Source organism: Myotis davidii, unplaced genomic scaffold (assembly GCF_000327345.1).
Source record: "Myotis davidii unplaced genomic scaffold, ASM32734v1 scaffold896, whole genome shotgun sequence".
Lineage (NCBI taxonomy): Eukaryota > Metazoa > Chordata > Mammalia > Chiroptera > Vespertilionidae > Myotis > Myotis davidii.
Genome location: NW_006287365.1, coordinates 291,659 through 303,197, shown reverse-complemented (window position 1 = coordinate 303,197; position 11,539 = coordinate 291,659). Strand labels below are relative to the sequence as shown.

The 11,539-nt window shown below is 54.9% G+C and overlaps 2 protein-coding genes across 2 annotated transcripts in view; one reads left to right on the top strand and one right to left on the bottom strand.

The window, feature by feature from the left end:
* The window catches only part of PINLYP (phospholipase A2 inhibitor and LY6/PLAUR domain containing), a 3,562-nt gene extending 1,803 nt beyond the window's left edge, over positions 1-1,759 (top strand). The window contains exons 2-4 of the mRNA XM_015560895.1: positions 807-959; positions 1,187-1,330; positions 1,519-1,759. Coding sequence (XP_015416381.1) covers positions 807-959; positions 1,187-1,330; positions 1,519-1,673 — 452 coding nt within the window. The 3' untranslated portion in view covers positions 1,674-1,759. The remainder of the gene's footprint in view (positions 1-806; positions 960-1,186; positions 1,331-1,518) is intronic.
* Positions 1,760-8,388: 6,629 nt separating this feature from the next.
* IRGQ (immunity-related GTPase family, Q) lies at positions 8,389-11,418 on the bottom strand. Its single transcript, XM_006759095.2, has 3 exons — positions 11,201-11,418; positions 10,366-10,888; positions 8,389-9,151 (listed from the first exon to the last, which is right to left on the bottom strand). The coding sequence occupies exons 2-3, from the start codon at positions 10,884-10,886 to the stop codon at positions 8,389-8,391; spliced, it is 1,284 nt and encodes a 427-aa protein (XP_006759158.1). The 5' UTR covers positions 10,887-10,888; positions 11,201-11,418.
* Between the last annotated feature and the right edge of the window lie 121 nt (positions 11,419-11,539).

The window sequence follows — 11,539 nt, the reverse complement described above, 5'->3', positions numbered from 1 at the left end:
GGTGGTTTGGGAGGGAGGGAGGAACAGGCTACCCCAGCGATCGTGGGGGTCGTGCGCGCTGGAAGAGACCATCCCTGACAGGAGGAGGAGGGGTGCTATTGGGGTAGGAGGAGAGAAATAAAAGGAACCACAGCAGGCAGACGGGAGAGGGAGATGACCCCCAAGCATGGAGCTGTAGAGAAGGGGCAGGGAGGCTGCTGAGTAGAAGGGAAGGGGAGGGGATGACTTCAATGGAAGGGGCCAGCCCAGACCTGAGGAAGGATGGGGGAGGTGGGGAGCAATGGAAGAGACTGTGGAGGGTTTGGGGTGGGGGCATGGTGTAGGAGCGAAGGCTGTGACAGCAGGTGAAGGGCAGCCTTGAGTGTAAGAAGGAACCATCCCAGCAGGACGGGTGTGTAAGGAAGGGGGGTAGGCGATGGCAGGCTGCCCTCCTGACCTAGTCCCCGTTGGCAGGTGGGGGAAGGACCTGAAAGGGTTGAAGAGACACCTGCCACCCATAGAGGAGGGAGCTACAGGCCCAGGGGGTGGAGGTGTGGGGAGAGGAAGCTGAGTGGGAAAAGCCACCCTTTGGTGAAGTGAAGAGGGGACACCTTGGGATTGGGCTGGAAGAGACCACATGTGGGGAGGGGGGCGGGGGAAGGCGGTGGAGACTGGAGGAGACCACTTAAGGCACGATCTGGGGGTCGCCAAAGCGGGTGGCAGGAGGCCCTCAGTTGGAGGTCTGGGTGGGCAAGCGGTGGGGTTGGGAGAGGGCCCAGGCAGGGTCAACACTACCCAAGCCCTCCCCTCCTGTCCCCATCCCTCAGAGGGCCACCACTCAGTGAACAGCTACAAGGCCTGCATGAAGTTCAGCGACTGCTACTCGGGTTTCGTGTCCACCACCATGGGCCCCAAGGACTACATGGTGTCCAACACGCACTGCTGCCAGAGTGACGGCTGCAATCAGGGCTCGGTGCCCCGTAAGTGCCAGCTCCCCCGGCCTCAGGAGTCTCTTCCAGCCAGTGTGTGTGCCCTCGCCCACCGCCCATCTGTGCGCTGTAACAATGGGCAAGCACCTTGCTCGAGAGCCTGTTTCTGCTCCTGTAAATGCAGGGTCCATAACCACAGTTCCTTGGGGTTTATTGTGAGATTGGGGGGGGGGCTTCCTAAACGTCTCTTTGTACCTTGTACTCCACCCTCCTCCCAGCTCCCCAGAACAACCGTACTGAGAATGGCCTCCAGTGTCCCGCCTGCATCGTACCCTTCCAGGAGACGTGCCCGGGGACCCAGGCAGCCCGCTGTGTCGGCCAGGAAACCCACTGCATCTACTTCGCTGGCAAAGTGCAGGCTGGTGAGGGGCAGCTGGATCTCGGAAGGAGGGCACAGGGGCCCCAGAACTGGAGGAAGCCCATGCTTCCAGGTTCTAGGGGAGATGGTGGCCCCAGAGAACGGGGTGAGGAGGTGGCAGGACCAAGATTTCTAGGTTGTGAGGAAGGAGCGGTTGGGGGCCCTGACTCCATTCTGAAACCCCCCTCCCAGGTATCATCAACACCAGGTTTGCCACTCGAGGCTGTGCCACCGAGAGTGCCTGCAATACCAAGCCTGGCGCTGAGGTGCCCTCAGCCTCCTATCTCTACTTCCTCCGCCGAGCAGACTGCCTTCCAGCCCCCCAGACCTCTGGCAGGGATGAGTGAAGAACTGAGGAAGGGGTGGCTTGAGGTCCCCATCTGTCCTCAGCCCGCAGCTCCCTGTGTGCCTACAATTAAACAGATTAACTGAGCAAGCCTGAGTCTTTGTAACGTGATGCATCGCAGGGAGGTGTGTTGTGGAGAGAGAGGGGGAAAACCCACTTTTACTAAGGGGTTACTCCATGCTGAGACCCTGTGCTAAATGTTTTCCATGCTGTACTTCATTTCATAATCACAGCAACTCTACCATTGACATCATTATCCCCATTTTACAGATAAGCAAACTGAGGCACAGATTAGGGTGTCATTTGCCTTGGGTCAACCCCTAGGGAGGATCAGAGTCATGATCACTTCTCCTGAGTAAGCTTGCCCTCTTTTTGCCTGTTTTCATGTCGGCAAAATGTGGATATTAATAGTTATAACCTCACAGAGTTGTAAGAGTGGTATAAAATAATAATAATAATAATAATAATAATGATAAATAAAAGAGCACTTAGTGCAGTGCCCAGCACCTTTCAGGCAGGGTTGCTTCTAGAGATAATATGCCTGAGTAAGTAGCAATCATCGTAATGGCTGCCACTTACTGACTGGCCATTAGTCTGCAGGTGCTAAACATTGTCCTTGATCAGGACAGGCTAGATTATGCTACAGTAACAAAGAAGCCCCTAATCTTATTGGCTTAAAACAACAAAGTGGTATTAGTCAACTCATGTGCAGGCATGCTGTGTAACAAAGCATCTCAAACCAGACATAACAATAAGCATTCTTCTTTCCGAAGGGTTGGTGGGAGGCTGAGGTGGCTCTGCTCCTGGTCACGCTTCGGCTGATTTGGCTCTAGTTTCGGGAGGATTCAAGTTCTCCTCTTTGGGGTTCCACAAACCGCTGGGATTAGTGGCTCCCTGGCAGGTCACAGGAGCACAAAAGCCAAGTGCACTGAACGCGCCTGCTGAGGTCAGGTCTGCTAACATTTCACCGAATAAATCATCCGGTCAAAGCCAACCTTCAGGGAGCAGGGATGCGTCCTCCCCTCCAGTGGGAGGGAGAGGAATGGTATGTGTTGAACAAGCACCCACTCACAAGAGTTTGATTCTCCCTTCACCTATGTGTTGTGTTTGGCACCACCCATAGGTGTCCTGCTTATCATCCTAAGGCAGCCACCAACTTGAACACTGCCCATCTCTGTGCACAGGGAAGTCTCACATGGGTGGTTAAATGCCGTGACTCAGAAATGACTTGACACGGCTCTTCAGATGGAGCTGGTCACATGGCCCCACCAAACCCCGTGGGGGCCAGGAGTGCAACCCCATCCTGTGACATGGACATGTTTCCTAGACAGCATCAGTGGCCGCTCTGGCCTCTTAGGGGCGCTTTCTCATCTTCGCAACTTCGTGTGAGAGGCACTCTTATTCTCATTCCTGTTTTCAGGAAAAGAATTTGAGGCTCAGAGGGGTGTCACATTGGAGTTCACACAGATAAAAAGTGGCAGAGCTTAAGATTTTATTTGATTGGTCATGTTGAGGGGGTAAACATGTCACAGAGAGAAGGAAGAAGCCTGTATTAGCTATCGTTTACTGTGTAATAAACCAATCTAAAATTCAGTGGCTTAGAACAATCACCTTTAATTTTGCTCATGGTTTTTATTTTTTTCCTTTAAGTGTCCCAGAGAAAGGGTGAGAGGGGATAAATAGGACAGTACGTTAAGAACATAACTACTAGGCAGTACCTCAAGGTAATACACGTACATCGGCTTTTTGTAGTAGTTATAATTTCCCTCCTTTATTTTTATTAATTTATTTCTTAAACAATGGAATCTTTTATTTATTAATTTTATAAAATATATTTTTATTGATTTCAGACATGAAGAGAGAGGGAGAGAGAGATGGAAACATCAATGATGAGAATCACTGACAAGGCTGCCTTCTGCATGACCCCTACTGGGGATTGAGCCCGCAACCCAGGCACGTGCCCTTGACCGGAATTGAACCCGGGACCCTTCAGTCCACGGGCCGACGCTCTATCCACTGACCAAACCGGCTGGGGCTGGGCCACGTCTCTTATGACGCAGCAGATTATCCGAGGTTTCCTGTTGCACTTCCCAAGCCTCTGCTCGCATCATGTTTCCTATTGTCACGTGGCCAGGTGTGGAGTCAGAATGAGAAGGGACTATCCAAGGGCATGGCTACAGAGAGGCTGAACAAATTGGAGGCATTAATGGACCAAACAGGTTCGGTCTAAGATACTTTACCATCACAAGTCCCCAAGGTCGAAACAGTCACTGGTCCACCCCAACCCCAGGGAGGCAAAACTCAGATACAGATAGTCCCTCTCTATATATATATATTAAAGAGAGGGACTATATATATATATAATTGACTTCAGAGAGGATGTAAAAAGGTGAGAGAGGCCCTAACCGGTTTGGCTCAGTGGATAGAGCGTCGGCCTGTGGACTGAAAGGTCCCAGGTTCGATTCCGGTCAAGGGCATGTACTGTGGTTGCAGGTACATCCCCAGTGGGGGGTGTGCAGGAAGCAGCTGATCAATGTTTCTCTCTCATCGATGTTTCTAACTCTCTATCCCTCTCCCTTCCTCTCTGTAAAAAAATCAATAAAAAATATATTTTTAAAAAAAGGTGAGAGAGATAGAAACATCACAGATAAGAGAGAATCACTGATTGCTGCCTCCTGCAGGTTCCACACTGGGGACTGAGCCCGAACCCAGGCATGTGCCCTAACCTGACTGGGAATGGAACTGTGACCTCCTGGTTCATAGGTCGATGGTCAACCACTGAGCCATGCTGGCCGGGCCAGATAGTCTCTTGATTCCAGCCCACGGGAAGCTTTCCTGTGCAGAACCCCCACTGTCCTTCCCCTTCTAGGACCCAGGAGTCCCCAGCCTTGGCTCCCTCCTCCCTTAGACCCACAAGTCCAGGCTTCCAGCTCCAGTTAAAATCCCAAAAGAACAGACACAGAATGGCATTTCTACTCATCTTTATTCACTCCTCCAAAAAGCACCACAGGTCTGCCACACCCTCGATTCACCCTTTCATGGTTCTCCACCCCAATGGACAAGTCCTTCCATCATTATCCAGAAATGTAGGAAGCTCAGCTAAGGTGCTGAGATGGGATCAATGCTCAAGTTCTTTGTGCCCATTCTGTTTTTGGCAGATGGCAACACGGAGATTCATCATACATTTCCTTGAATTCTTGCCTTTGAGGGTCTTCCAGGCTGAAGGTGCCACGTAGACACACCCCCATGGCAGCCAGTGATCTGTCCACAGGGAGACACAGTCTTTTCTGAGTCAACTAGCAACGTTATGCCTCCACAAAGTCTAAAAATCAAATGCCATCCAAAGTCATGATTTAAAAGGCAACCACTCCAAAAGGTAGTTGTGACACTCGAGAGTACCAATATACCATTATATACAGTAACACAACCAGCACTCAGCAACAACAGAGACACGCGCAAACAAAGCTGGGTCTTGCTTTCTCAGATATGATCTCTGGCATGATCCCCATTGGCATACGGGGCCAAGGGAATCTGGAGCAGAGCGCAAAGATGTCAGGACCAAATCAGAGATGGCGTCAACATGACAGAAAAAGAGGGCACTCTGTGAGCAAAAGCAACCAGAATAGAGTCATCTTGGTGTTGCCCGGGGCTGGGGCCTGTGGGCAAGGGCAACCAGACTACCTCTTGAGCTCCCAGTGTGCCAGGCTTCTCGGGGGCCGGGGGCTGCAGTATGTTGACATGTGAGAGAGAATGCATGCACCTACATATACACTGAATTCTCACAATAACCCTGCTGAGTGACTTGCCCCAGGTCACCCCCAAAGTCAGCAGGACTCTCTGATCCTAGAGCTACACTAGTAGAATTGTATTCCCCCCAGACGGAGAGCTTTGACAATGCCTGGAGCCATTCTGTACAGAGCCAAATGCTTTTTCCCATCTCCACCATCTCCACTTGGAAGGGATAAATTGTGCCAGTGGTGGGAGTTCAAGCTGGAGGCGGGGGGGGAAAGGGGGAGAGCCAGCCCTCAAGCATCTGGCCCTCAGATCAGTTAGCCTTGTCTTCAGCTGTCACAGGAAATGGGACCTCAGAAGTTATGGTTGTCATCCAGCACTTTCATTTCACAGATGAGAAAATAAGGCACTGGTCCGCGTCACCCAGGGCGGCGGTGGCAAAGCTGTGCTTGCCTCCCAGGTCCCCTGACCTCAGACAGGCACGTTCTCTCCCCATCTCAATCCGTTTCCCTGTCTTGTGGCAAGAGACGGACAATCTACATTCCTAGTCCTAGTTCTGCCACTGACTAATAAATTAAAGTAATAAATATTTACTAAGCACCTACTGTGTGTCAAGCACTCTTCTGGGTGCTGTGGGTACAGCATAGAACAAGACAGACAAGGGGAGAATAGCTAATAATGGGCAAATAAATAAATAAATCATTTTCTACAGTAATAATTGCTACAAGGAAAATTAACCAGCTGAGATAAGTATTTGGGGGAGGGGGGGTGAGCCACTTCAGTTAGAGGGATCAGGGAAGGTCTCTGAGGGGACATCTGAGCTGAGATCTGATTGACAGAAGGAGCCACTCATGGAAATTTTAGGCAGAATGAACAAGTTCCCAGGTCCTGAGGCAGGGCCCCAGAGGGCCCACTCAAGCATCAGAAGGAAGATCTAGCAAGCTGGTTGGGGGATGGGGTGAGGCAATGAGAAAAGGCAGGGGCTTGCCCTGACCGGTTTGGCTCAGTGGATAGAGCCAGCTGGCCTGCGGACTAAAAGGTCCCAGGTTCGATTCCGGCCAAGGGCATGTACCTTGATTGCGGGCACATCGCCAGTCGGAGGTGTGAAGGAGGCAGCCAATCGATGTTTCTCTCTCATCGATGTTTCTAACTCTCTATCCCTTTCCCTTCCTCTCTGTAAAAAATCAATAAAATATATTTTAAAAAAAAGAAAAAGAAAAGGCAGGGGCCAGGCCACACAGCCTCTCTGTGTGCTGTGGGGCCTAGAATCTGCCCTCTCTGAGCTTTGCCCTCCCTGACTATCACAGAGGTGGTTCTACTGGATGGCCTCTCAGGTCCCCCTTGCTGGTCTCCCCCGCCTCCCCGCTACACACACTTGGTGTTTTTGACACTAAAGAATTCTGTGCCCTGTGGCTGCTCCTCTACATGCAGGTGCAGCTTAAAACATCCCAGGCATGCGGCTCTGCCTTTGCCTCACTTGTGGCCCATCCCCACAGGCTGGAACACCTGCCCAGCTGTCCTTTGGGTCCCTTGCTCACTGCAGCACTCTCTGTGTACACCCAGGGAGCGAACACAGGAAGGTCTGGATTAGTGCAGCAGTACAGCGGCTTCTCCACAAAGGCAGATGTACAGAAGTACCGAGGCCAGGAAGGGTTCATGTTTAATGACAGCAGGAACCAAGTCCAAAACTAGAAGCCACTAAAGGAGAGGAAGAGACTGCCCAGACAGCTCCCCACTCACTCACCCAGCACCTATGAAACGGAGCCGTCTTACCCCTTCCCAAAGTCACAGAAAGAGGGGCAGTTTCCAGGACCCAAACCCATCAGGGATTTGCAGGAGAGACCTCTGAGGCAGGGGTTCCTGCCCTTCCGTTGCCAGAAAGCCTCATTCCTGGTGCCTGGCCACCCCCCAGAGCCCGCCAGGCCCCTCCCCTCCTCCCCTCATCCTCCCCACAAATGCTGGGGTCCCCCTTCCCCAGGAGCAAATACTGAACATCTCTCTCCTCCCCACGAGATGGGTTTCTAGCTCTGTCACACAGCCCTGTTCCCTCCTCAGATGCAGACCTCCCACCACCCAGGAATTAGGAACCACGGTCCACAGCCCTCCTGGGAGCCAGGAGTCTGAGCCCCCGAGCCTGCCCTTCCCCCCATGAAGGTTCACAGCCCACTACATCTTTCCCCCTAGAAAGCCGACACCCCATATCCCTTTGTGCCTTAGAAGTCCAAGCGTTCCCGCTCCCTGGAGTACCCAGATCCCTTCCTCCATTCTGGAATCCCCATTACCACTGACAAGTCCCTCACCAGGAATCAGGGCTTCCACACCACCTACCCCTGGAGGACTAGATGTCCAAGACATCCAGTTTCTACTCCCTTCTAGAGTCCAACTGCTCAACTCCCTTCAGGACACACGGCTAGGGGTCCTGCCCCCATGATCCCCAGAGAAATCAGGAGTTCGGACTCCCAGATTCTATTCCCCTCCAAGACCTAGGAATCCGGGTGACTAGAAGTCACATATCCCAACCAATAGCCAGTCTCAACCCCCTCAAGCATCCAGGATTCGTATTGGCGACAAACTTGCTCTGTTATCTGAGGCCCAGACACCCCAGGCCAGAGTCTGGACCCCTAAACCCCTCCCTCTAAACCAGACTTGGAGTCCTCAGCCCCTGGAGGAGTACCCCGGTGGCCCTGGCCTTCATCCCACCTCTCACTGAGCAGGCGCATGGGGCGCCAGCAATAACCAATAAAGTTTGCTTCTGAGTTTACCTGATTGCTTTTCTAAATGTGGCTTCTGATCCCCCCTCCATGAATAATCTTATTTCAAACTTCGAATGTTAACTCCTTTGAATAGTAGTTGAGCTGTAATGTAGCCCATGAAAGAATCACTGTTTTAAACCTCGTTGTCAAGAAAATGAGCCCTTGCTAAGCCTTTGTGCAGAAGTCTGTTCTGAGGATGTTTCCTATACCTTGAAGATGTTTCACCCGGCACTAGCCGGGGAGTCCGCCCCTCCGCAAGGGAAACACGGGCGGCAGCGCCTCCTCCAGCACCTCCCACGTCTCGTCCTCGGGGATCCAGGCGGCCGCGCGCTCAGAGTCCCCACTGCCCGATTGCTTCGCGTTGCCGCCAGCCTGCTGCGAACTCTCACTGCCTGCCTTCTGCGACCCAGCGCCACGTTTGTCCCTTCCCTCGCTGCGTGCCTCCTCCAACCCCCCTCCGCCTGCGTTCTCTACACTCTCCCTGCTGGGCTTCTCTGCCTTTTCCTCTTCTTCCAGGGGCTCCGGATCCTCGCCCTCACCGTCTATTCGCACACAGACCAACGGGGCATCCGTTAGCACCAAGGGCCGGACCTGGGCCCAGTCCTCCTCAGTGGGGGCTCCAGGGGTGACCAGGATGAGGGCGTCGTAGTGGGTTGGGTGGGGGGCGGCAGCAGTAGTCATGGAGCCCAGAGGGATGGTCCAGAGCACCACATTGGGGCGCTCGGGGGCCGGGTAGGGTGTGGGCCCCGTGGGCGCCGAAGCAGGCACAGCACCTGGGTCCCCGGTGTCCAGCCCAAGCAGCATGTCCAGCACAAAGCCCGTGTCAGCAGTGCCGGCTATGGCCAGGTCCAGCCGGGCGCTACCCAGCCGCTCCAGGCCAGCACGAACCCAGGAGAGTGCTGCCTCCAGGCCCCCCTTCTCGAAGGCCTCTCGCACAGCCTCTAGCTCAGCTGCTCCCAGCACCTCAAAGCCATCCTGAGCCGGTGGCAGGAGCCTGTGGGGACAGGAAGGGATAGGATCAAAGGCAGAAGCGGGACTAAAGCCCCAGAGAGCTGGGCTAGGGGACAGGACTGGGCTATGATGACAAATGTGGAACTTTCTGAATAACCTTGAGTGATGAAGGAGCAGGTGAGGGAGGGGGCCAGTTGATGTCCCAGCAAATAGAAACCAGGGCTAAGATGAAAAGGGAGAGGTTTAAAGCAGGGATGGGGTGGCTTGAATGAGCTTAGGTTTCCGACCGGCCGAAAACCAAACCCAGCTAAGTCTTCCCCGGCATAGAGTCTTTGGGGTGAGGCTTTTCCTAGGGGCCTGCAAGGGTAAGAAAAGGCTGTGCTGGGTGGGGCAACACACTGGGCAGGCAGGGCTTGGAGCAAAGACAGAATCAGCACTGTATTGTGGGCTAAATGAAAGTGTAGCTCTATTCACTCTTCGATATGGGCAAGGTCACCAAGAGGGCTCTTTGCTGACACTGGTGTAAGGACGGGAGGAAAGACCAGGGAGAAATCTCACCAACTGGTTCTTACCAGCGGGACGTGGCTAAGGAAAATAGAGGAGCAGTGGGACGGGAGGAGAGGCTGCCCCTCCCTAAGCCAGAGGCAGCTGGCGGAGAAAATTCAGGAGGGCAGCCAGCAAGTGGGCACAAAAATGAGAGGAGATTAGAGAATGGCAATGGGGGAGGGTACCCAGAAATAATGAAGCTCCCTGAGGGCGTGGCTTTAGGGCAACTGGGGTCACTTGAGAACCATGCAGATAGGGAGGATGAGGAAGATTTGAGACTACAAGCCTTCAGGTAAAATCTTTGTGAGGATCACTAGCTTGTGCGGAAGAGTGAGCCCTTCTTCACACTTTTGCATGGGGGCAGTATTTGGGGGATAGGTCCCGGCCTCTTCTAGAATTCCTATTAGGGAGAGGGGCTTGTGACCTCAGAGCACTCAGGAGGCGGGACCTGGATGACAGGTCCTGAGCTCTCGCTGGCCCCCGGCTAGGGCGGGGCCTATCTAACAAAAGAGGGTCAAGCAGAGCCGCTTGCTGGATTGGAGCATCGCTGAGGGACCGGGCCTGGATTCTTGGATTTGGGAGCAGTTTTGCGGTAAGGCTTGCTGCAAACTCGCTGAGGGCAGGGTCTGGAAGACTTAAAGAGCACCTCTGGGGTGATGTCTGCATTAAAAGACCAGACCTCCCCAACCCACCCCGAAACGCCGGGCTCACCTCTGCAGTGCCTCCGCCTGGCTCCGCAGCGCCGCCCGCAGGCGCTCCAGCTCCTCGCAGTCGTCGCAGTCCGCCTGCAGCACATAGAGAGGCACAGCTCCCAACCCAGCGCTGTCCAGGAGGGCCGCTGTCTGATCGCGGGCCTGGGCTTCATTCTGTGGATCCCCGGGTCGGAGGTTCCGCACAGCCAGCAGCGGGGTTCCTCGGGCCAGTGCGGCCCGCGCTGCCTCCCCCAGCGCTGGGGCCAAGGGCTCGTCGTTCCCCTCCGGGCTGGGCAGCACCAGGACCAACATGTTCGCCTCCGCTGCCCAGGGCCCGGGCGCAGCGGGTGGGCAACTCAGCTCACCCAGGAAGAGGCCTGGGCCCGCAGCTCGCAGGCTGGGGAGTGCGGGGTCTGGACGCCCATCGGGGATCTCCACCACCTCCACGTCCTTGTTGCACAGCGCGGCAACCAGCGCCGACTTCCCCGCGCCCGGGGGCCCCAGGAACAGGGCGGTGACGTCACCCCGCGGTAGAGGCATAGCTGGAAAGCAAGCGACGGGGAAGCCCGGGGTCAGGGGGCTCCCGGCAGTGTTCTTGGCTGTAATCCCACTCTGGCCCTAGACTTCAGTCCTCCACCCTGTCCCTTCTTCCATGCTCGGGGATCACGCCCAGGGACCGAGAAATCCAGCGCCGAGACCCTACCCCCCAGGGACCCGGAGTCCTCTCCGGTCCTCTTGACGGATGCGTTTTCCTTTCTATTTCAAAAACTCAGAAATCCGGCCTCCAGCCCTCCTCCTCCCGCAGGGACACGTTTATTGTTAATCCCTCACCCCTCCCTTCCCAATTCACCAACCGAGCAAACAGCCGGAGGGTATGGTCGCGCTGTCGCCGGTGGCCGGCCCGCCGCTGAGAAGTCGGACGGCCCGGGACTGAAGCGGCTGGAGCGCCGGGGTTTGGGGACCTCCGGACGTGTTCGGGGAGCTCTGACCTGACGTCACTCCTTGTAGGAGGCGGTGCCATGGAAGTGTGATCTCAGGGACACAGCCCTCCGAGGCGCCTGCGCAGAATGGCCCCGGGAGCTTGCTCCTCCCTCCCCCCGCCCCCCTCCGCGCGGCCGCAGAACCTGGAACAATGAGCTGCCAGGGCGCCTGCGCGCCAGGAGCGCCGGCCAGGCCTGCGCAGTGGCTCAGGT